Raw genomic sequence first — 24,852 nt, 5'->3', positions numbered from 1 at the left:
TACAGGTTGTGTCTACTTCAATAATATCCACATCGCCTAGAGACCAAAGTCAGCCCTCCCTTTTCTCAGACTTTCTATGAGTTCCCCAGAAGGAAAAGGAAGTGTTTCAGGTCTAAGAGCCGATACTTGCTATTTTGCTACCTCTCTGTTCCAGTTGTTGTCTTTAATCTTTAGTGACCTCATCAGCCTGTATCATAAGTGCTTAACTACCTACATTCACAATTTAGTATGCACTAGTGCCACTCATGTGATGGAGCACTCCTGTCCTCCATGCTCTGAACCCTTGATTACATTCATTTACCACCTATTTTTTTTGAGCACCTACATGAAATACTACTGTAGGCTCTAGGAGTACAGCAGTGAGACAGTAGTAAAACACCTTTCCTCTCATGGAAATTATATTCTAGAGAAGAGAAAGACAATAAATCAAGATAAGTACAATATATAGCATATTAGATGGTTATGAGTTTTAAGAAGAAAAATAGAGCAGGAAAATGTGTGTGGGACAGGGGAAATGACTGCAATTTTAGGGTGGCTAAAGAAAGCCTGAGAAGTTTTAAAAGATGAGATTGAGCCAAATGTATACAAAAATGTTCTAGGCAAAGGAACTACAAACACAAAGGTCCTGAATTGGAAGTATGACTAACAAGTTCAAGGAACAACAAGGAGGCAAGTTCAACTGAAACAAAGTGAGTAAGAGGAAAGAAATAAATGACATCAGATGAAATGGTGAATCAGATCATCTACAAAAGGGAAGCAAACTACAGGCCAAGGGGCTGATTGCCTTTAAATTTTCCTTTTGAAGTTTTCCAGTCTGTGGCTGCTTTCATGCTACAAAGGCAAAGCTGAAGAGTTGTAAGAGACTGTATAGCCCCCAAACCCCAAAATATTTACTATATAATTCTTTTTTTTAAACAAAGTTTACTGACCTAGATGTAAAATTGATAGGCCATTTACAAAGGCTTTGATTTTACTCTGATATGGAAACTCATTAAAGAGGAGTTGCATGATCTGACTTACATTTTTACAGAATCACTCTAGTTATTGGGCAGTAAACAGACTTAAAACAGCAAAGAAGGAAGTGGAGAGATCCAATTAGGATACTATTAAAAAAACCCAGGTGAGAGATGATGGTGGCTTGAACCACAGTGGTAGTCACTGACATAGTGAAATCTGGTTAGGTTTTACATATATTTTGAAGGTAGGCCTACAGAATTTACTCTTGAATCAAAGTGAAAGAGAATCAATAGTCAAGGATAATCTTAAGGCATTTGGTTTGCCACCTAGAAATACAGAATTCTCATATATTGATGGGAAAGGCTGTGGAAAAAGTTCCAGAAGAGGAGATACAAAGCTCAGTTTTTGACAAGTTAAATGTGTCAAATTATCATTACCAAATACACAGAGGATTTCTGGGTGGTAATCGGAGTTTGGAGTTCAGGGGAGAGTTATAGAATGGAGATAAAAATTTAGGAGTCATCAATGGATAAATGATATGTAAAGTCATTTGAATAAGAACACTATGAAAATGTGTATATATACACACACACATATATACAAGAGAGTAAATTGTAGGACACTAAAAGTTTAGAAGTTAGGATATGAAATGCAACTAGAGGACTGATGTAGAAAGAGAGATAGGAAAAAAACAAGTTGTGCAGACTTAGAAGCCAAGTTAAAAAGTGTTTCAAGGATGGGAAGATCAACTGTGGCAAATGCTAACTAAGATAAGGACTGACAAGTGACTACTGGATTTAGCAATGTGGAGGTAAATGGTCCCTGACAAGAGCAGTTTTGGGAGAGTGGTAGAGAAAAACTGAGAGAAAATAGGTTCAAGAGAGAATGGGAGGACAGTAACTGGAGAAAATGAATAAAGACAACTATTTCTAGAAGAGGTGCCCAAGTCAGCTTTTCCTAGGAACGTGGGGAGTACATCCATAGGGATGGAAGGGAAGGCTGATGTATGGACACAGCTGCAGATAGGTGGATAGATTTGTGGAAGTCCTTTCCTGATTGCCTCAATTTTCTCACTAAAATAGGATGTAAGGTCAGATGACAGTAAAGATGGAAAAGAAGGTGTTGGCTGTCTGAGGACAGGATAGATGAAATGGCCATTTGGGACCTTGCCAATCAATGTGTAGTTCATGGACAGCAGCAACCACATCATTTGGAGGCTTGTTGAGAATGTACAATCTCAGGCCCTTTCTAACTTACTAAATCAGAATCTGCATCCTGAAATCCCAGGTGATCTACATACACATTACAGTCTGTTTAAAGCACTGATGTAGGAGATCAGGAGAGAAAAATGCACTAGAGAAACACAGTATGACTGCCAGGCAGCACTAAAATTAGTGATCATGAATTTATTTTATTTTATTTTTTTTTAAATTTTTTTTTTCAACGTTTTTTTTTTTATTTATTTATTTTTGGGACAGAGAGAGACAGAGCATGAACGGGGGAGGGGCAGAGAGAGAGGGAGACACAGAATCGGAAACAGGCTCCAGGCTCCGAGCCATCAGCCCAGAGCCTGACGCGGGGCTCGAACTCACGGACCGCGAGATCGTGACCTGGCCGAAGTCGGACGCTTAACCGACTGCGCCACCCAGGCGCCCCAGTGATCATGAATTTAAAGTCATGATGGGTGTGTATTTTCTTCTACAACATTCAGCTTGGTTCAGGCACCAAGAGGACAAAAAGATGGCTTTCACCAGGATTTGGTTAGTCAAACAAGCACAGTTCAGTGAGAGAGAAGCAAGAAACTAAGGGAGTACCCAAGGACAGCATGGTAATTATGGACCTTATAATTTAAGCAGAGAAATGAGGAAAAAATGGATAAAAAACAATTAAAAGATGGTAGGATCAATGGATCCAGTAGAGTCTGAAGGTTGCTGGATGGAATAAGCTGGGGACACAGGAGGTCATGGTCAGAGAGTGAAATACTTAACAATGAAATTATGGAGGAAGTGGTTTTTGGCAATAACAAAGTCTATGGTATAGCCACTGATTTAATAGCTACAGTAGGGTGGAAAGAACAATCACTGGAGAAAAGGTAAAAAATTTGAGAAGCTAGAAAGGACTATGAGGATACTGAAATCACAGAGTGATAGTGATCTAGGGATCTAAAGACATGAAATTAAAATCTGAATGAGATTTTGGGTTGGAGAAAAAGGAATGGTCTGGAAGTTGCAATGAGGAACAATGAAGTGAGAAACAGATGAGAGAAATCAGTCACCATTTGAAAGGGCTGCAGAGGATATAGTGTTCTCAGGGAAAGTCAGATTCCAGAGCAAGAAAAGGCTAAGGACACAGAGGATTTTACTTGTGACTAATCATGAAATGGGACATTTCAGGACATGGGGATGTGTAAGAGACAAATGATTTGGATGAGAAAAAGAGTCCAGGGTGATAAAGAATGAGTTGAGAGACTCAGCCTTCTTGAGTTGATTGACATAAAAGGGAATAGAAACATGATGAGATTAGGGCTGGCAGTCCCAAAGCACTTCACAGTTGCAAGACTTTGACTCTTAAGGGAAAGACTAGAGAGGTCTTGCCAGGATTGAGAGTTCTGGAAATACCATCTGACACATACAGATAAAAAGCATGGAGGAGAGAGAGATGGTCTTAAAGATTCCCTGTCGGTAACTACCAATGGACATCTACACCTCACTGCTCTGGGCTCTCATCTGGCTCCTATCAATAAAAAAACCTAAGGAGAAGTTTTGCTTTCTGTCCAGATCAGATACCTTCACTTACTCATAGGGTTTTTTTCAGAAATTCTGCTGACCCTCTCCTGCCTCACCATCTACATTTAGTATGGAACTGAATTCCAGCTATAAAGAGGTTTTAAGTTGATTTTCATGAAGCTCTTAGGCTTTAGGCAAGTTCTCTAAACATTTTGTTACAGGTAAAGTGACATTTTATCTATTCAGAGCAAGAAAGAACTCTTGTTCATGGGGGTCAGACCTATCTCCACACACACTGATCTACACCAGCATCAGCTCCAGTCCAGCCAAGACATTTGTTAAACATCCACAGAAAGATACAGATCAAAATACATCCACCATGAAGTCTTCCTTGACTATTCTAGCCTGAAGTAACCTTTCCCTTTTCATAGTATTTACCAATATCATTTGATAATCAGTAACTTTTCATTATTCTTTTCATCTATTTAAACGTTCATACACTTTCACATCTTCCTCACTTATTCTGTAAACTCCTACCATGTAATTATTCCATAGGCTATCACATAATTATTCCATAGCACATACTCAAAGCTCTGTATCTAGTAGCTGTGGAAAAGCTATAGCAAAGGAGAATAAATATTGCATTAAGAGCTAAGAGAATTGAACTTTAGCTCATCTTATGCTACATTAAACATTTAAGTTATTAGGCAATCCACTCACATGGTCACGTGAAGATAAAATGGGAAGGGATAGGGATAAAAATACTCTATTTGTTAAAAGGTTTAAGACAGGACAAAAAAGATTTTCAGTGGTCTTTTCTAGATGTAAAGACCTAAAAATCTAGGAGGCATAAATGCTTATATTTTGTGATTTGATATATAAATCACCTTCTTAGAACTTCTAAGTGATGGAAATGTGAAGCTCCAATTTTTTAAGAAATGAAGTGCTTAAGATTTATGTAGACATCCTTAAAAATCAAAGAGGTTTAGAGTTGAAAAGGGCCTTAGAGATCATGTGATCAACTTTTACTGGCCTAAGCTCAAAAAGCTAGATTTGTGCAGAATTCTCTGGAAATTACTGATCAGAAGAGAAATCTACTGTTTTGAAGTAGAGAAATGTATTAGGATAAATAGTAACTGTAAGATGTATTTGGTTAGAGAATTTGTAAAGGAATAATCATATAGTTCCATTTAACTAAGTTAATAGAAACAAAATATATTAAATTGATAACTTAAAGACTATGTCCCTGTCAAGTGTTTCCCTCTCACTGTCCCTCCATGCAATCTTTATGTATTTCCTAACTAGTTCTAATGAAGACATATCAATGACTTACATGCCAAGAAAAGAGACTAGAACAGTATATATGAATACAAGTGAGAATATACTCTGTAAATATCTAAGAGGTCACTGAAGAATCTAAAAGGATGAATCCTCATATTTATAAAATGAATCCTTTTTTGAGGATTCATCCTATTGGATTCTCCAGTGACACCTGTTCTGAAAGAGGCCAGAGTGTTCAAAACTGGAGTTTTATAAATTTATGTGATTTTGATTTTAGCACCATGTATTTCATTTAGTATTTTACTGTGTGCTATGCACTGAGTATTAAGGGGAATATGAATTAGATGCAGTTCTCCCTCCCACAAGAGTCTGCTGAGAAGGAAAGACAGTACACAAATCATTGCCAACAAAGCAAAAATGACATAATAGAAATATGTAAATAATGTTACAGAAGAAGACGAAGAATAACTATGTCTTGCTGGGGATAGGGGAAGAATTCAGAGATTCCTTCAATATGGATAGTATGGATAAACATCGAGATAAAAAATAAACTACAGTAGGGGTGCCTGGGTGACTCATTCCATTGAATATCTGACTATTGATTTCGGCTCTGGTCCTGATCTTAACGGTTCGTGAGATCAAGCCCTGTGTTGGGCTCTGTGCTGACAGCACGGAGTCTGCTTGGGATTCCCTGTTTCCTTCTCTCTCTGCCCCTTTCCACTCATGTGTGTGTGTGTGTGTGTGTGTGTGTGTGTGTGTGCTCTCTCTCTCTCAAAATAAATAAATTAAAAATAAAAATAATAAATAAGCTTAAAAAAAACTACTATAAAATGTGACTTATGTATGTCTTTCATCTTTTCTATATAATAGTTAACAGAAACTAGGTGAAAAGTAAAAGAATATAATAAAGAAAAAAACAGAACCATTTAAAGAATTTAGTTATCATTAATTTGCAGGCAGCAAAAAAACAAAACAAAACACAACATCACCAAAAAATCCCAACCAACCAATCAAGACTGATAATCAACCTCAAGCTAACCTGAAAACTATATCTGAGTGGACCTCCACCTTCATTAATTAAAAACAAAACAAAACAAAAAACAAAACCCACTCAAACTTTCAAAGTTGGAACTAGAAGAAAGAAAGGGAATTTAAGGAAAGGGCATTTGAACTACAGTCTTGAACTGGAATTTCCTGTTGACTATACTGCCTCCATAACCTTGCTTGGGATGTGGGTAATACTGGCCCAACTGTGGACTTTTTCTTGATTCCTCATATAGTACAGCTGAAACAAAACTGAGACATTTAACAATATTTGTGTAAAAGGCTAAGAGTTGCAAAAAAAAAAAATAATAATACAATGAACAAAGAGAATATCATGAATGTTGGGGATACATATTATAAACTACTACTTTTTAATCTTCAGTTTATAATCTAATAAACATGTCCCTTCTTTCTCATTCTTGGTCACCCCCTTCCTCCTACATCCTCAGCCACCACCACAAAAGAGTACCCTCCTAGCGACCCAGAAAACTATGTCAAGAGAGGAAGCCACTACACACACTACCAAATCTCTATGGCCAGTTTTCTGGGTTTCTGTTTCCAGCTAAGGTCCTGCCTCTTCCCAGATTGACTGATGCCAGAGATATTCAACTCTTCAAAGCTGTGTCATCATTCTTCCAGACCTTAAAAATAAACTGATCCCAATAAGCTTTTAGACTAATGTGACATGGAGGTAGGGTAGGTAGATGGAAAGTCACTCCTTAAATTACTATTCTCTTGTAACAGTTAAAACCTTCTCGTATCCATGATAATCCAATTCAGCTTTTCAATACTGTGGGCCTCTAATTATCAAAACAAAATTCAATTCAAAACAATTTTTACAACCATAAATAGTATTTTAGTCAGAAGAAAACATTCACAAAAACCAACAACCATGAAATATGAAAGTACCCCTTATTTGAAATCACAATTTAACATTATATTCTAAACTAGTCGTCTACAGAACTATTCATGCATATATGAAAGAGCTAGAATACTAAATTGGTTTCATATAATCACACTGAGAAAATTTTTTAGTTCTAGGAAATAACTACATTATAAATGAAAATATACACAGCAGGACTTCACAGGAATTCAGTTATTACAACTAAAGCTGAAGACTATAGTGCTTGTTTAAGGAATGGCTCTAACATTTCTCCAAATAATATCTACTTTAAATAAAGTCACTGAATCCACTTGTAAATTATTTCCCTTTGGCTGTCTCATTATTCAATATGCTTTCAAGGAACATGGTGATGAAAGAAGAAAAATACCTCTTTCTAACATAACCATACTGGCAAGAACATCAACATTATCAGTATTCAAAGAATGTCTTGGCAGGTTAAACCTTCATAAAAAGAAGGAACACTATCTAATCCAAGATGTCAAAATAGCAATAGTACTTCTCATACTATGTGCAATATGATTGTTTGTTTATAAAGCAGAAAAAAATTTCAAGAAAAGATGTCAATATAGTCATTTTTAAATTTCAAGCAGAGGCAAAAAATTCTTCTGAAAAGCACATAAATAATGATAAACATGTTTAAAAGAAAAAGGCTAAGAGGAGAGCAGGACTCAATGTTCAAAGAGATTTATGATATGTGCCACTGCCATTCTGGGAGGTTTAACAATATATTTCAGCATTTGAGGCACAACAGCACTACTAAGAAAGAAAAAAGTGGCACAATAATTTGTACTAAGAGAAGGAAGCTTGAAGACAGAGTGCTTGTTCTAATTCAGTCCTTGATCTTGTGTAATAATACTAATACTTAATTTTACTGTAAGATTTTTGATAATCTCACATTATTTTCATGGTAAAATACTCTCAGCATACTCTTTAGGATTTGAACTGAATCTGAAATTACTGAAGGCTATCAAGGGACTTGTGTTTATTCAATGTAAGTTCAGATGTGCTGTCCTCAAAAAATAATAAAATGCAGCATATTATAAAATACTACCTTCCATTCTCAAAAGATAATGCCTGTACTGGTGATCGTACAGTGGTTGGAAAATAATATAAACTTATCCAAAACTTAGAAAATATATATTTGACTTTAAATACTCATTTCTATTACATGAGGCAGAAATCTTGTTTTATTCTATTTTCTTATTGTTGCTTTTCTTTAAAAAAAAGAAGTTCCTATCTTCATATTTTACCTTTTTCATATGTTTTCCCTTCCCAATCACTTTCTTCTGTCCTTGATCTTTTCTTAACTTGGGTATATTCAGCTTTTAATTGCTAAATGTCCTTTGGATAAAGAGGTCATAGGGTTATTTATACTACCAGGATGAGCCTCCATCTATCAACATCCTGAGGAATCACAGCATGGTAGAGCAGGAAGAGATCTCAAGGTATCATGTGGTTGAGTTCTATGGTAGCAGGAATAGGTGGCTGACTAATCTTAATGTTTTTCTTTCTTTTCTGTTTTTTTTTAAATGACCAAAGATTTTGATCATAAATATTCCACCATGGTTTGGTTTAAGACAGAATCATCTTAATAACAAGTAAAAAAACACAGAATAGAAAGAATGCTGGATGAAAAAGGATTCTGACCCCAGTACTACTAATTACTGTAAAGTATATAACAATTTCTTTGATTACTCTGAGCTTTAAGTTCCTCCTACAAATAGAAATAATGCTGCTTAACTTACAAAGTTATTAGTAAGTGTTCTGAAACCTGGAAAAGAACTATATATACAAAAGGTATTAAAATGAAAAGACAAGACAGCAGAGTGGAAATAGCCTGCAGTCTGTAGGCATGTTAAGTTTCAAATCCCATCTCAACAATTTACTAGCTGTGCAACACAGAGCAAAGTATTAAACCTCTCTTGAGTTCAGTCCAGAGGACAATGGTAAATTGATATGTCTACTTCACTCAGTTGTTGCTGTGGATCATAGGAGTTTAATGTACCTAGGATATGATGTAGCATTGTGTAGGGCCTCAATAAATGTTAACTCTCAACTCCCCATTGGGTTTCCATACTTCTGCTTTCCTCTCTTAAATATTCAAGTGCACATGTGGAATTTTATGAAAAACAGAATAATCAGAAAATACCTTTCATTCTATCAAGATTCATCAAGCAACAAGAATTTCTTAATCAGCCTCACTTGAAAACTGGGAAGAAATGAGGTAGTTTCCTTTAAAAAACAAAAAAAACTCTTCCAAAGAAGAAACAGTTTGTAATAGAAGGTGAAAAATGTCACTAAATTGTGAACTCCTTAAAGGAAAAGAACAAGTCTTATACATCTGCATATTTAGGTAGCACTCAAATATTTCTTGGATGTCTACTGGCAAAATCCCTGATCTCAGAAATTATGAAAGGTTCAATCAGATTTCATTTAGATGTCAGATAAGAAAGTAAAGAGGTTCTTTATATAATAAACTAAACAAATGTGGACAAATTTTTGCAAGAAGACTTTACATATCTGATTTTGATAAAATTGTGCCTTTATAATATCATATACCGAAAAATCTTATAGAAACATAATAATACTTACCTTGTTATGTATAAAAACAATCCTTAAGTCAGGTTTAAGTATACCATAGCTTATGAGGAGATCCTGGATCTTTTTTATTTCATCTTTACATTTTTTAGCAGTTGAATAAAACTGCTTTCTTACCGGTAGATTCTTAAACAATCTTAAAGCAGTTACAGTTGTACCTGTTGGCAGATAAGAGGAAAGCACATTTAGATGTGAAAAGAACTTCACACATCTTCAAATCTGTATACAATATATTCAACCCCTTCTATCACTGAAGGCCAGTCCTCTCCCAACTCCGGGAACCCAAGGTGGCTCAACTTTGCAACTTATTCTGATTCTCTGCTAGACTCCTCTATTTGTAACTGGACTGACTTGGCTAAGTATTATCTCTTCTGTGTGATCTAAACAAGAATAATCTGATTTCTACCACCACACAGAAACATGGGCTCACCAGAATGCAGTATCTTAATAATTTGCTGATATTCAAACCACCTGGAATGATGCTTAGTCTGCACCTTAAAATACAATATATAGGTGGTATAAGGCTAAAATATAGCAAATGTGATAACCTTAATTACTACACTAAAAATTCTTATCTGAAATAATGTCTAATTGGTTTAATTTCATCTTCTGAACAACAAATATTCAAAACACAGTATAATCTAACACAAAGATTTTCTTTTTACTAGTGTAGTAACTAAAAAGTTGAATTAAAGTATAAATATTATAATGCTTACATATCAGATTAATAACCAGCTTTTGTTAAACACACACACACACACACACACACACACACACACACACACACACACAATTAGGCCTGGATATTTTCTCATTACTATACCATAAATCTTTGTTTTTTAAACATTGAGGAACTTTTAAAACTACCAGTCATGAGCTAATCTCAACTTAGTAAATCAATCCTCTCATGTGATTCTAATGGCTGTACTGCCAGGGTTGAGAAACAAAGCACTGAGAAGTAAAAAAATCAATTTAGTGTACAGTTTTCAACTTGGCATTACTGACATTTGTTGAGGGGGCTGTCCTGTGCATTGTAGGATGTGTAATTGTATCTCCGGCCTCTACCCATTAGATGCCAGCAGTATCCAACTCAGTCATGACAATAAAAATGTCTCCACACAATGCCAAATGTCTCTTGGGAGGAAAACTGTCCTTGATTGAGAATCACTGATTTAGTATATATAGCAACTAGTATTTTTTTAAAATTAAATAAAGTCTAGAATATACTAAACAAGAGCAGAAAATAGAGTGCATCACACATAGTAAGAGTATATACTGCATCAAGAATTTTTTGCTTTGATTAGATTTGTATGATTAAAATGTACTATGTGAACGAAAGTCAGAAAGGCTAAAAGTTGCTGCAATAGGTCAATCTTTGACCTACCGCTCACAAAAAAGAACAAAACAGAATGGCAATCATGAGGAAAATATAAGACTTAGAAACCCTAGCATAAAATCAGGAGTTCCAGGAAGAGAAAAAGAAACAAATACAGGTTTAACTAAACAGAAGAAAATTTTCTTGAGTTAAAGTCTTTAGTACAAATTTCAAGAGCTTACTACAAGCAGGAATATTTGTGTGTGTGTGTGTGTGTGTGTGTGTGTGTGTGTGTGTGTGTGTGTGTATGTATATATGAAGAAAGAGACACCACACTTCCACTGGAAATCCTAAATTTTAGGATTAATTTAAGGGCAAGGAAAAAATTTTAGAAACTTTCAGAGACAGTAAGTTCCTTATGAGGAAATGCTAGCATCAAATTTCTTAACTATAACACTAGAAGACAATCTACAAATGATTGAGGGGTAATTAAGAAACTTACACCCAGTAGGGCTATGTATAAGGATAAAATGAAGACACTGCAAGGATTCAGAAGTTCATTCCCCAAGTACATTTTATTAAAACAGTGGTGGATGAGCACTAGCCAAATGAGAATTATATCAAAATAGAAATTTTATGACAGAAGAAGATGAGAAAATAAAATTGATAAGCAAAGAGCTTTAGCCAAATGTAAACATAATATGGCAACATGGCTGGCATTTGCAATGTAACTGTGAAATAGGAATTATTGAAATGAAAGAGATGTAGGGGAGGGCCTAACAGTAGCATGAAACTGTTTTACACTATTATTAACACTGGATAACTGGAGTAAAGGGGTTGGGAATGAAAAGGGCTAAAGCTTATATGGACCTATATATTCTTGACTATGGCAAGTTCCTTTCCTACCAATGTTCTCCTTCTGGTGTGTCCTCCAACACATCATACTTATTTGCACCTCAGAACTTTTGCATATGGTGTTTCCCCTACTACCTTTTGCATGGCTAACTCCTTTATCAACTTTCAGATCCTAACCTAAGTATCACCTCTTTAAAGAATCCATCCCTGAATGCCCTATCAAAGACTGGTTCTCCCAAAGTGAAACCATGTTTTATTTCTTCCTAGAAATTATCAATATTTGAAAAAATTTGTGTCCACCTCCCCTTTTAGAATACAACAAGAAGCATAAGAGCAAATGATTATGTACCATGTATGACATTACAGCCCCAGCACCTCAATGACTAATAACCTACAGGCATTTAACAAAAAAGTTTTGAATAACAAATAGAAATGCATGCACAGAAATGAATGCATAGAAGAAAAAAATACAAATGTGGTAATAAGAATAAACCCCAAATTTGTTTGGACTGTTTTCTTAGTTATAAGGAACACATGGTGTTTTTATAATTTTTGAAACTTTATTTTATAAATATATACAATTTTTTTCATCTTAGGAAAAAAAGATCTTTGAGGGGAAAAAAAAAAAACAAGGGAAAAGCTGTATTTCTATTTTGCTCACATTTGATGTTTTCCTGCTTCTTTTCTCTTGATCAGGTAAGTTCATCAGCATATTACGTTACTAACAATTTAATTAAAAATTTTTTTTGCTTTCCTCCATTTTTAGGTAGGTATTTTTTTGGCCTAAATTTAACATGTCACCTTCACACACAGAATTAAAGTCCTTGGAACACCATGGTATTTCTCACTTGTAACACTGTGGTGCTACATTTTCTGCCTTAGGAAAGTAAACAGGCTACTACCAAATTCACATTGAGGTGAAGTTGACAGAGATCAAGGAGTGCACATGCCCAGCAATCACAACAGGTATGCACTCTGCCTTCCTGCTAAACAAAGGACACACTCAGAGCAGAGTGTATCAGACCCTATCATCAGAGACCTCTTATGCCTTTTTCTCATTTCACTCTATGTTCTTTCTAGATATTTCCTCCACGCCCAAAGTTTCAACTACTACATGTATGCCAATGATTCTTGATCAAAGTTATAAGAAACACTATACTTTTATGAATCTCTGAAAAAGAAAATATATGCCAAATAATTCATGATACAATGCCTTAACAACAGTCCTGTGCAATACATGAATTGGTCCACACCAGCCTCTCACTGCTTAGATATTTCTTTTATCTATCCTCACTGATATGGCAATTTCCTCTTGTGTCTTCAATTTCAGTGCCTGGCATGTGATAGCAAACCTTTTGAACTTAACCCAGCTTTTTTCACTTGTGGCTATATTCTCTTTTTAGGTCTCACAAAGCATTTGTTGTTTTGCAAAAAAAAATATGAAACTGTTGTTTATTCTTGCAATCAACACATGAATTATCAATAATGCACAAAACTTCCCATCCAAAAAGGATTTGGGGAGGCCATTAATTACAAGCCACGACCTGTTTTTAGAGACGTCAAAATGAGAGAAAACACACATCTTAGAATTTACTAAAGATATACATATGAAACTGACAGCATTCAAGTTATAAATAAACGCTCACTCAATATCACCTGAATGTCCCAAAGCCACCTCAAATCAACCACACCCAGACCTGAACTCATTCTTTTCCTTCTTACGTCTGATACTTACACTTAATCCTCTTTCTCATATAACACTAACATCCAACAGTTTCCAAAGGCAGATACTCTAGATTTAACTGATTCTTCCCTCTCCCTCTTACTGCCAATATTGTGTAAGTCTTTTAGGCCTGTTCTATCCTAAAAATCTGTTTCAGATCTATGTCAAGTCCCTTTCCCTCCTTCAAAACTTAGTTCAAGATAACATTTCTTATAATAAGACATAGTTTATGGTAGGAGTTACAGTGTTCTAATTAATTTTATAAATACCATGACATTCACCCTCTACCTAAAAAGGTTCAGTGGCTCACTGCTGGTTATAAGAAATAAACTTTTCTTTCAGTTTTAGAAATTTCACTTGGTTCTTTTTTAGAGTTCCATTTCTCTGCTGAAATTGTCTACCTTTTTAGCAATTTTGACCATCTTTTCCTCTAAATTCTTTAACATAGTTGTTTTAAGTTCTTGTCTGCTAATTCAAATATGAGGTCATGTTTGTTTTCTTATATCAACTATTTTTTTCTCTTATAGATCCCATTTTCCTTTGTTTCTTAATATTTTTATTTTTGCCAGACATTGCATAGATACATAAGTAAATGAAAGAAAAATAGATACGTAAGTAGATATTTTCCCCCAGAGAAGGCAGTTTATTTCCTCTGTCAAGTAGCTAAAGAGAGAATCTCTTCAATATAATTAGGAATGTATCTGGGTTGGAGCTGAGCCGTCCCTTTATTTAGCTCTAGTTCACTTCTCGTTTCAAATGTCTTAAAGATGGAATGGGGTCTTTTCTTCTAGCAAGGTTTTGGGATCTCTAGCACTGCAAAACTTTGTCTCTCTAGCTCAGTCCTAATTTTCTTTATCACTGCTTACTAAGCGTAAGTCCTGATGAGATCTGGCATCTGAGGTGAACCAACTCTGTCTGAGGATCCCATCCTCCAATATCTCATGTCAGCTTACATATGGCTGTTAAAGAAGTTCAGCTGGTTCCTCCTAGGGCCATAAAAGATGCCTTGTTCATGGCAGACTTGTTCCTTTGCCCACCTATGCCCCCAGACTCAGTTAATGCTCCCAGGGATGCAAGTACTTTTCTTGTCTACTCATCTTTCTCTTGAACCTAACTCATTTAACTTCCTTTTTTGCCCTCCAAGTTTTTATTAAATTTTATTTAGCTAAAATACAGTGTAATATTAGTTTCAGGTACAGGATTTGGTAATTCATCTCTTACATACCACACCCAGTGCTCATCACAAGTGCCTTCCTTAATACCCTTCACCCATTTCATCCCCCTGCCCACCTCCCTTCCAGCAACCCTCATTCGTTCTTCATAATTAGGAGTCTGTTTTATGGTTTGCCTCTCTTTTTTCTCCGCAGGTTCATCTGTTTTGTTTCTTAAATTCCACATATGAGTGAAATCATATGGTATTTGTCTTCTTTGTGACATAGTTCTTCAATTGGTGCTTTTCCTCTTCATCTTTCTTCTCTTGCTACAAGGTTAAACCCCCACCCCTTCTTACCTACCATCTTCAAACTCAAATGATAACTTTTCTGAAAAACTCCCTAACCTTCCTCTAGGCAGCTGGTGGCTTCTTTTTACTGTCATTACTTAGTCATCTGTGTTCTCCACTACTCTGTGAGTTCCTTTAACTCATCTGTGTTCTCCACTAGCCTGTGACAAATATAATAGCATGTACTGTAGCTGTGGTGACAGTATATCTGGGTATATCTGTGTATCTGTGGACAGATGGTGAGAAGGAAGGCAGGCAGAAATCAATAAAGCAAAATACAAATGTACGAAAAGTACATTGTACTTTTGTACTTGTTGATTTTTAAATATGTTATACGTGAAAGACCACACTATAATTAATCCATATATTAACTGATAAATTATTGCTTCAGCAGTTAAAAATGTTCTCTTAGAGCAAACTGAGATTTAACAATAAGCCAAGAATTATATATGTTTGAATAAAACTTAATGATGGAAAACTATGTTGATTCTAAATGAAATGTGTATCCTTAAAAAAAGTACCAAGTAATATTGGCCAATAGGGAGGAGGCCCTAGTATACTATCATATTTTACAAGAGAACTGCTCAGCTCTCTAACTTTAGCACATTCTACAAACACCAGAATTAAACTGCAATCCTATAATATGTTCCCTGTTATATTTTTACATGACCCTATGTTATGCCACTTATAAAGGCAGCTAGCTATTTATATTCCTAATGTAAAGAGGTATGGTTGCTTGAATATATCAAACTTTTTAAAAACTATTTAATGAATAAAGTTTCAGTCTCAAGATGAAAAAAATCTTCCAATGCATGCACAATCATACTTAACAGGGATTTACAAAGAACACGATGCTCTACTCTAGTAACAGGGTAAGGAAAGGAATGACCCTGATCAGAGTACTTTAAATATACTATTTTTGATACCTGAGAAATTCCTACGGCAGAAGTACTAGGATATGTTAAAAGAATTTGCCAGGAGGGTAAATCAATTTAGAAAGCTTACTACTGATTATCTAGGGTAAAGGAAATGGAAGTAATAACAGAAAAAAGATATGATTACAACAAATAATTTAGTAAGTTATTGTAAGATAATTTAAAATTATTTTTACATTTCTTATAAATTTTTAAGTGTCTTAAAACAGAAGTGAACAGAAGGGTAATTTAAAATGACATGCTATTAAGCACATACATCATTTTAAAGGGCTAAATTAATCCACAAAACGAATACCTACACCCAGAAAAACCAGAATTGAAATCTCCAGTAAACTATTTTTAAACATCTTAAATATGGTTTTTAAAGGGGTAACAGGGGTGCCTGGGTGGCTCAGTTGGTTAAGCGTCTGACTTCAGCTCAGGTCATGATCTCACTGAGTTCCAGCCCCATGTCCAGCTCTGTGCTGACAGCTCGGAGCCTGGAGCTACTTCAGATTCTTTGTCTCCCTTTCTCTGGGCCCCTCCCCTACTCACACTCTGTCTCTCTCTCAAAAATGAATAAATGTTAAAAAAAAAAAAAAAATTAAAGGGGTAACAAATTTTCCAGTGTCTAAAAAAGATTTTGCTTTAAGTTGTCCCGGCACCTACAGTTAGGTGTCATCTTCTGATCAGATGATATGAAGAGTAACTGTGAAGCAAGGATGTTCACACCACTGCAGAAATTTATCTACAAGAACCCTAAATGCACAGGTACTAATTAGGATGGTTGTACTGTAGTTTTATCTTACACAGAAAATATTTATTTATTTTTTTTTTATTATTTTTTTTTTGTTTTCTTTTTTTTTTTTTTATTTTTTAATATATGAAATTTATTGTCAAATTGGTTTCCATACAACACCCAGTGCTCATCCCAAAAGGTGCCCTCCTCAATACCCATCACCCACCCTGCCCTCCCTCCCACCCCCCATCAACCCTCAGTTTGTTCTCAGTTTTTAACAGTCTCTTATGCTTTGGCTCTCTCCCACTCTAACCTCTTTTTTTTTTTTTTTTTTTTTTCTTTCCTTCCCCTCCCCCATGGGTTTCTGTTATGTTTCTCAGGATCCACATAAGAGTGAAACCATATGGTATCTGTCTTTCTCTGTATGGCTTATTTCACTTAGCATCACACTCTCCAGTTCCATCCATGTTGCTACAAAAGGCCATATTTCATTTTTTCTCATTGCCACGTAGTATTCCATTGTGTATATAAACCACAATTTCTTTATCCATACACAGAAAATATTTAAATGGAAGTTGAATGACAGCTGGTAGTGAAATGTGAGTCTGTGATCCAATCACTCAAAAACTATCAGCACTAAGGCAATATAAATGTAAAAAGCTTTTAAAAGTGCTTGTAGATTTCTATAATATGTCCATCTACAGAAATTTAAAAGTAAGAGCTTGATTCTTTGTTGTTTTCCTAGCCAACCAACTATAACTAGGAGATAAAAATGTATCATGAAAGGCAATTACTAGTTTCACAACTACTGACCTTCCAAGTATGTTGTTTCTTAAGATAAAAGGAATATGCTAAAGAAAATAAGGTTCATTTACTGACTACAGAAGTTCCTTAATATGCATACCTAGTCTCACTCAAAGTAGAAGACTTGGGTCAGCAAGAAAAGAAAAATCAATCAACAAATGGGCAGAGATCAGAAGGATTCCATATTTAAGTATTGCTATTTCATAGTTCCCATGGTGATGAACACAGAAAAGCATGAGAAGTATGAGTGATGCAGAGCAACAGGCCATCCAGATTAGACTGGCTACTACTAAGATAAAAATAAATACATTTAAGTTTTATAAGGTGACTAGATTACTTCAAAGTACTCTACTGGAGAGCCACCCAAATATCTCCTAATGGCCTCCTAATTTGAACTCCTCAGAATTGGGGTCAGAACATTTCTGGAAAGGGACTATACTAAAAAAAAAAAAGCCTTCTCCTTTGTAACCTTCAGTACATAAAAAAGAAAAAGAATCACAGTCTATTATTTTTAAGTAAAATATGTACAATATTATCATACATCAAATTAAACAGCTACAAGATGAGCTCATTTTTATTAACTGAGTAAATGCCAAAAAAAAGTGTTTTCTTAGAAGTTCCAACTGACTCTTTCCTTTGTGTGGATATAAAAATATAAATTCTTAATATGCAAATTAATCAGCAATTTGAAGATTAAAAAATAAGAGAAAAAGTGAATTTGGTATCAGTATTAAGACATAATAAATATATTTTAATGAAAAAAGATGGTAATTATTAAAAAGATAGATCTAATAATTTAATATTAAAATTAGAGGGAAGAAACTAAAGAAAAAATATAGTACTTCAATAAATTACAATGAGGGACCACAAAATTAAAAAATGAATTTATAATTCAATTGGAAAAGAAGGGCAAACAGCAGCAAATCCTTTCAGATCAAATAATTCTTTTGGACATGACTCAAGAGGTCATACCTTCAACATTCTCTCAACTTTAAACACTCATTACCGGAAGTTAGCGGTATGGAAACAATTAAAGGAGATACATGAAACTCAAGCCTGAAGAGCTTTTCTTTTTTGTTGTAAGTGGACAGTAAAGGAACATAAAAACATAAGATGTCAACTAAAATGTAATAAAATTACTTAAGTGTATAAAACACGAAAGAACTGTAATAATAATTAATAGAGCAATATTATTAGATGAAGTAACATTAGCAATGAGCTAAGAGTTGTTGCAATTGAGTGATGGGTACATTATTCTATTTATTTGCACATACATTTCAAGTTTTCCATAAACAGATATATTTTAATTATTTAATCATAGAATCTTAATTATATGGTTTATTACAATTACCAAATCAATAATGTTTTAGGCATTTCAATAAAATATCCTTCACATATTAAGAGGACACTAAGTGATCCAACAATAGCAAAATAATTGCTCTTACAGTTTTAACAGAAGAGTAATCCATGTTTTTGTCCATAGTCTGTTTTTAAAAATTAATTTATTTAAATTCAAGTTAGTTAGTATACAGTGTAGTATTGGTTTCAGGAGAACCCAGTGATTCATCTTTTACATATAATACTCAGTGCTCATCCCAACAAATGCCCTTCTTAAAGTCCATCACCCATTTAGCCCATCTTATCAAACACCTCCCCTCCAGCAATCCTCAGTTTGTTCCACAGCTAATATCATCCTCAATGGGGAAAAACCTGAGAGCTTTCCCCCTAAGGTCAGGAACACAACAGGGATGTCCATTCTCACCACTGTTGTTCAACACAGTACTGTGAGCCCTAGCCTCAGCAATCAGACAACAGAAAGAAATAAAAGGCATACAAACTGAAAAAGAAGTCAAACTTTCACTCTTAACAGATGACATGATACTCTATATGGATAACCCAAAAGACTCCACCAAAAAATTGCTAGAACTGATACGTGAATTCAGTAAAGTCATAGGATATAAGATCAACGTGCAGAAATCGATTACATTTCTATATACCAATAATAAAGCATCAGAAAAAGGAATCAAGGAATTGATCCCATTTACAACTGCACCAAAAACAATAAGATACCCAGGAATAAACCTAACCAAAGACATAAAAGATCTGTATACTGAAAACTATAGAAAGCTTATGAAAGAAATTAAAAAGACACAAAGAAATAGCAAAACATTCCATGCTCAAGATTGGAAGAACAAATACTGTTAAAATGTCTATACTCTCCATAGTCTTTTAACAGTCTCTCTTTAGAAAACTAAGTATTTAAGAGATTGGTGACTAAAGTAGGGGTTGAATATTCACTTGGAAGTTAACTACCCTTTATCATGAGCAAACCTGAAGTAATGCATCTGATTTTGAGGTGTAACAATTTTAAAAAAAATAAACAAGAAAAAATAAAATAAACAAGAAAGAAAAGGCAAAACTACAAAGCTACTCTCTTACCTTGACCAAGATGTGAAGGTTTTTGAGAAATTATGTGGCCGCTGCCATCCAAAACATACTGGGTGCTAAAATTATCAGAAGCTGTCCTTGTTGTAATCAAAACCTGGAATATAAAAAAACTAATAAAATTATGATTTTAGATTTTGCAGTGGACTCATTATCAAATTAAATTTAAAATGATTATACATTTACTTAAGATTGAAAAAAAGTTTGGGGCACCTGAGTGGCTCAGTTGGTTAAGCATCTAACTCTTGATTTCAGCTCAGGTCATGATCTCAGTTTGTGAGATCGAGCCCCATGTTGGGCTCCATACTCAGTGTGGAGCCTGCTGAAGATTCCAGCTCTCTTTCTCCCTCTGCCCCTCTCCCCTGCTTGCGCTTGCAGTCTCTCTCTCCCTCTTTAAAATTAAAAAAAAAGAAAAATTAAAGTTAGGGGCGCCTGGGTGGCTCAGTCGATTAAGCATCCGACTTCAGCTCAGATCATGATCTCAAGGTTTGGGAGTTCGAGCCCTGCGTCAGGCTCTGTGCTGACAGTTCAAAGCCTGGAGCCTGCTTCAGATTCTGTGTCTCCCTTTCTCTCTGCCCCTCTCCTGCTCCCATTCTGTCTCTCTCTCTCTCTCAAAAATAAACATTAAAAAAAAAAATTTTTTTTAAATAGTAGGCTACTTTATATTTTTTATGTGGCAAATTACTGATTTTTGAGTATTTAACTTTAACTAAAATACTCATACACAAATCTATACATCTGAAATGTACTGGTTATTTGTATATATGACTGAAATGGCTATTTGTATTATATGACTTACATCTGTAAAATCAAATACTGTAACTGCATTAGGGAAACTTCTTTTTGTTTATTTACTTTGAGAGGGAGAGAGAGAGCACACGAGCAAGGGAGGGGCAGAAAGAGAGGGAGGGAATGAATCCCAAGCAGGCTCTGCACTGTCAGTGCAGAGCCCAATGCAGGGTTCAATATCACAAACCGTGAGATCATGACCTGAGCCAAAATGAGGAGTCGAACGCTCAAATGACTGAGCTACCCAGGCACTCTGGGAAACTTGCTTTTTAAAAGACAATTTCCATAAATTTGTTGGTAATGTGAAAAAGCCTTTTGTAAAATGATCGTTCTTTTTATAATCTGTATAAAACTGCACTTCTGTATTTCAAGGTAATAGTTCAAAAGAATAAAAAAATATAAATCATACACACATATATTTGTGGACAATTTTTTCTTAAAACCAAGCTATTTAAATGTAATTTAAATGTAGTTTAAATGCTTAAAACCTGAACTATTTAAATGTAATTTTTTTGTTAAATGGAGAAGATATTAGCACTAAGACATTTATGTGTAAGAAAGGATTTCACTGAGCATGAAAATATTTCCTAAGGTGTTATAGTCACATAAATATAAATTTAAGAATGTCTGCATTCTTCTGAGGTACCCTCACCCTTGGCTTTCTGTTTACCTACTCTGTGAGATTAGTGGGAGAGCATGACAATAGAAAACCATTCCACTGTCAGAAAATAACAGGCAGGGAGTGGGCATATTTCTTCAGGAAAGCACAATGGATTCAGAAAAGGATGCCCTCCTTACACTTTTTGTGAGCAATAATGATCCAAAATTGGGAGCAATCTTTCTTGGCCATCTGTGAACTCAGGAGAGTTATCTGAAACTTATATTTAAGAAAGAAGCCACAAAGATCCAGCTCCACTGCTGGAACTCATCTAGGTCCAGTTGGATCTACATTGGATTTGATGGTTCTGACACCCCGCCCTAAACATGCACTAATTTACAGCAGGCCATATGGCTATAAAACATGTAGATACCAGGCAGGGAATAGCAGAGTCACCATTACGTGCACAAACACACACAAACACACACACACACACCTTCTCTAGCTCACAATATTAGAATCTATTAGACTCTAAGGGTAATGTCCATAAAATTCCTCACCAGAAGCACTGCCTTAAGCTGTTTTCCAAAAACATACAGCTAAATCAAAGTTGTGAGCCTCTGTATAACCTTAAGTGATTCTTCTACTTCTTCCAAAATTATATTCCGTGGTTCAAAAGTTGTATAACTTTAAAAGTTTTCCTGATAACCAATTTTAATCTTCCCTGCTACATCCCCAACTCTATTTTGTCCAGTAGTGATTTTCTCTAATAAACTCTGTTTAAAAACAAAGAGTACAGAAAATTTCTTTCCTGTCTCTTAATTTAATTACTCTATGATTGTCCCTGTAAAAACAATTCTACATTTAACCATTTTTCAAAAATGCCAAGGTCAACTGAATTCTATTTCTATTCTCCAAAGAGCTAGCCACCTGACCTAAAGTTGGTGTTATTAAGCAAAAGTAGTCCTAGAACTCTGACTTCTAGTACTAATTAAGCCAGTGGCTTGTTAGATGGTCCTGAATAAATGATTACTCTATCATCTTTAAGGAAGTGCAATGATAAGATGAAAATGATACTAATACTCCACAAGGTTATATGGGTTTTTGTTTTAACTACTTTCAAAGCATTTTATAAATATTAACTTGTTCATCCTTTAAACATATTAGTTAATAGCAAAATACCCCAACTTAGATGAATAAACTGATGTGCTAAAAAGTAAAATAGGACCTTACTGGTCATAAATGTAACATTTGTATTAAAGTAAAAAAAAAATACACTATTGTTTTCCAATATTAATTTTTTTGAATTAGAATGTGTAAGGGTACTGTGAAAATTTATCTTGATAGGAAATGCTTCACAATTCACTGCTAAAGACAGTGAAGGACAACACAGGTTAGCATGTTTCACAAATTCGTTAAATACAATGTGCTCCTCAGAGGAAGGAACTGTATTTCAAGAGTTCATTTCATATGACCCTGTGTCCTGGACAGCAAACCTTTTTTTGGACCAGGCACAGGCTTAGAATGTGTTAGCTCTGCAGCAGTTAACATATTTGAACCTTCAGTAACTCCACCATCAGATGCATCTCTAATATTACAAATTTTTACTTGTGCTTCTTACTAGAGACACTAATGAACTATGGCAGAATGAATATAGTGGTGTCAAGGGAAGAACTAAAATTTATTTAAAGAATTTTAAAAGGAGAAGTTTATTTTAAAAGGTAAAGTTTTAAGAGTTCTCAGAGAACCTTACAGATTATATTGGCTATCAGTTATGAAAAACTGTCTTTTTGGTCTAGTTACTGAGTTTCAAAAATCATATAATACTAATACAAAGTTAAAATTCACAGAATTCATAAAAGCATCTAAACTTTAGATAAGCATAAGTTTTCTCAATGTTTTAGATAAAACTCAATTAAAACTTTAGGATACATCCTGTCAATTCATGCAAAAAAACCTTTCTTGACAAAAATTCATTTAAGACAATTATGTTAAAGTTTGTTCTTATTTTTTATTTTTATTTTTTGCTGATTTTTGGATGAACACCTTGGCACAGACACAGGAGTCTGAAAACTAAGGTAAATGGTCTTCATGATTCAGCTGAAATATCAATTTTGCCTGGATCACTGAAATGTCTTTCTTTCTGTGAGTCTGCCTGCCTATGCATAGTTGTACACTAATATAAGAGCTCTGACTTCATAACCTTCTCCCAGATACTTCACTGAGGGAGACTAGCAATAGGAAAATCTTGGCCCTGGCTTTTCTCCTTAGAACAGAGTTCTATTACCTGTGAGGAGGCTACACTTTAGAAAGCAGGATACCTACCCTACTCTTCAAAAGTTCCTGTGCCTATTTTAATTACAGCTCTGTCACCATGGCTCTAAAGAACATGAAAGGTACTCTATCTACACTGTGGAACAGGAGGCAGAAAACATCAAAATGATGCTAGCAGCTTCCTCCTACCTTTTTACAGCTACGGGGGCCCACAATTAAGGAAGTCCCAACCTTCATCTTTAAAACAGAATGACATAGCTTCTCATTCTGCCCCTTTTGAGCCATGGAGGTTTAATGAAATTTTAAAAAACAAACCCACACATGATGTCATCTCATCACAAAATTGTGTAAAATAAACTTGGTAGATCAGAGTAATACCCAGCACATTGTAACTAATTAAAAAATGGAGGAATGAATCCATAAACATTAGTGTTATACAAAGGATGGCTGGCACCTCTGTTAGTTCTTCGGAGGAATAAACAAGAGAAAATAATGAACTTAGGCTACAGAATAAAGACCTTTTGTGAGAAATAGAAGGAATTTATGTAGGAATGTCTGTTAAACTTTAGAAAGGATTTCCCAAAAATGTTGAGTTGTCTGCATAAACTTTGAAAGGGTGAAATACTGCTTGTCAACAAGAAAATGAGCAAGTATGATGATATTATCAACTTTATGATAAAGGTACATACTACTTTTCACATTCAAGTCCAGACTGAAAGTAACTTTCATTTGTATGGCACATGACCGTATTAAAGATACTTTAATATGTATTATTTCAATTGACTCTCAAATCATTATCCTCACACGACTCTCAGAAAAGTTAACCTGTTTATGCCTTTGGCCAAGTCTCTTATGCAAACACTTGAGAATTAGGGTTCTGACTTTTCATTGAGTTTGTTTTGATTTTAAGAAAACAAAACTGTTCTGTATTTCTCCTAAAACTGAAGTGTAACTTAGCCTCCACTTAAAATCCGGTTCAAAAAATGTATAACTTTCTTAAACATTTCTCTGGAAAGGAAAAAGATCATTTTTTAATAAATATATAAAATATCTACCTAAAAAGAAATAAAATCTTTTATTATGTGTTTTATTATGTGATAAGAATATATACAAAGTCTTCACAAAAGATTTTATGAACAGCTCAAAACAGAATTTTCACTACCTCTAGCTCATTTTAGTCAGTATGCTTTTTAATCAGTACCAGGAATTTAACACTGAAGAAAACAAGTATCTCCAAATTATTGCTCTACAAACAACAATAAATTTCAAGATTTTAAAGAAAACCGTACCAATTTGTGTCAGTAACTGATACATTCATCATGGATTTATCAAGCGTAATTACATTTTCAAATGCCAACAGGATACTTTGAAGGTATAAAAACAAT

At 34.7% G+C, this 24,852-nt stretch overlaps 1 protein-coding gene across 5 annotated transcripts in view; it reads right to left on the bottom strand.

Moving 5' to 3' along the window:
- The window catches only part of PMS1 (PMS1 homolog 1, mismatch repair system component), a 98,404-nt gene that overhangs the window by 50,591 nt on the left and 22,961 nt on the right, over positions 1 to 24,852 (bottom strand). For 4 of the 5 annotated variants that reach the window (XM_042994904.1, XM_007094671.3, XM_015543190.2 and 1 more), the window contains 2 exons: positions 19,801 to 19,903; positions 9,505 to 9,668 (listed from right to left, as the gene is read on the bottom strand). In XM_042994904.1, coding sequence (XP_042850838.1) covers positions 9,505 to 9,668; positions 19,801 to 19,903 — 267 coding nt within the window. Of the gene's footprint in view, positions 1 to 8,162; positions 8,237 to 9,504; positions 9,669 to 19,800; positions 19,904 to 24,852 lie in introns of those variants that run through there. The other variant, XM_042994905.1, reaches the window with a different exon arrangement.

This window comes from Panthera tigris, chromosome C1 (assembly GCF_018350195.1).
Source record: "Panthera tigris isolate Pti1 chromosome C1, P.tigris_Pti1_mat1.1, whole genome shotgun sequence".
NCBI lineage: Eukaryota > Metazoa > Chordata > Mammalia > Carnivora > Felidae > Panthera > Panthera tigris.
The sequence above is the reverse complement of the archived record's forward strand: the minus strand, read 5'-3'. Positions and strand labels throughout refer to the sequence as shown.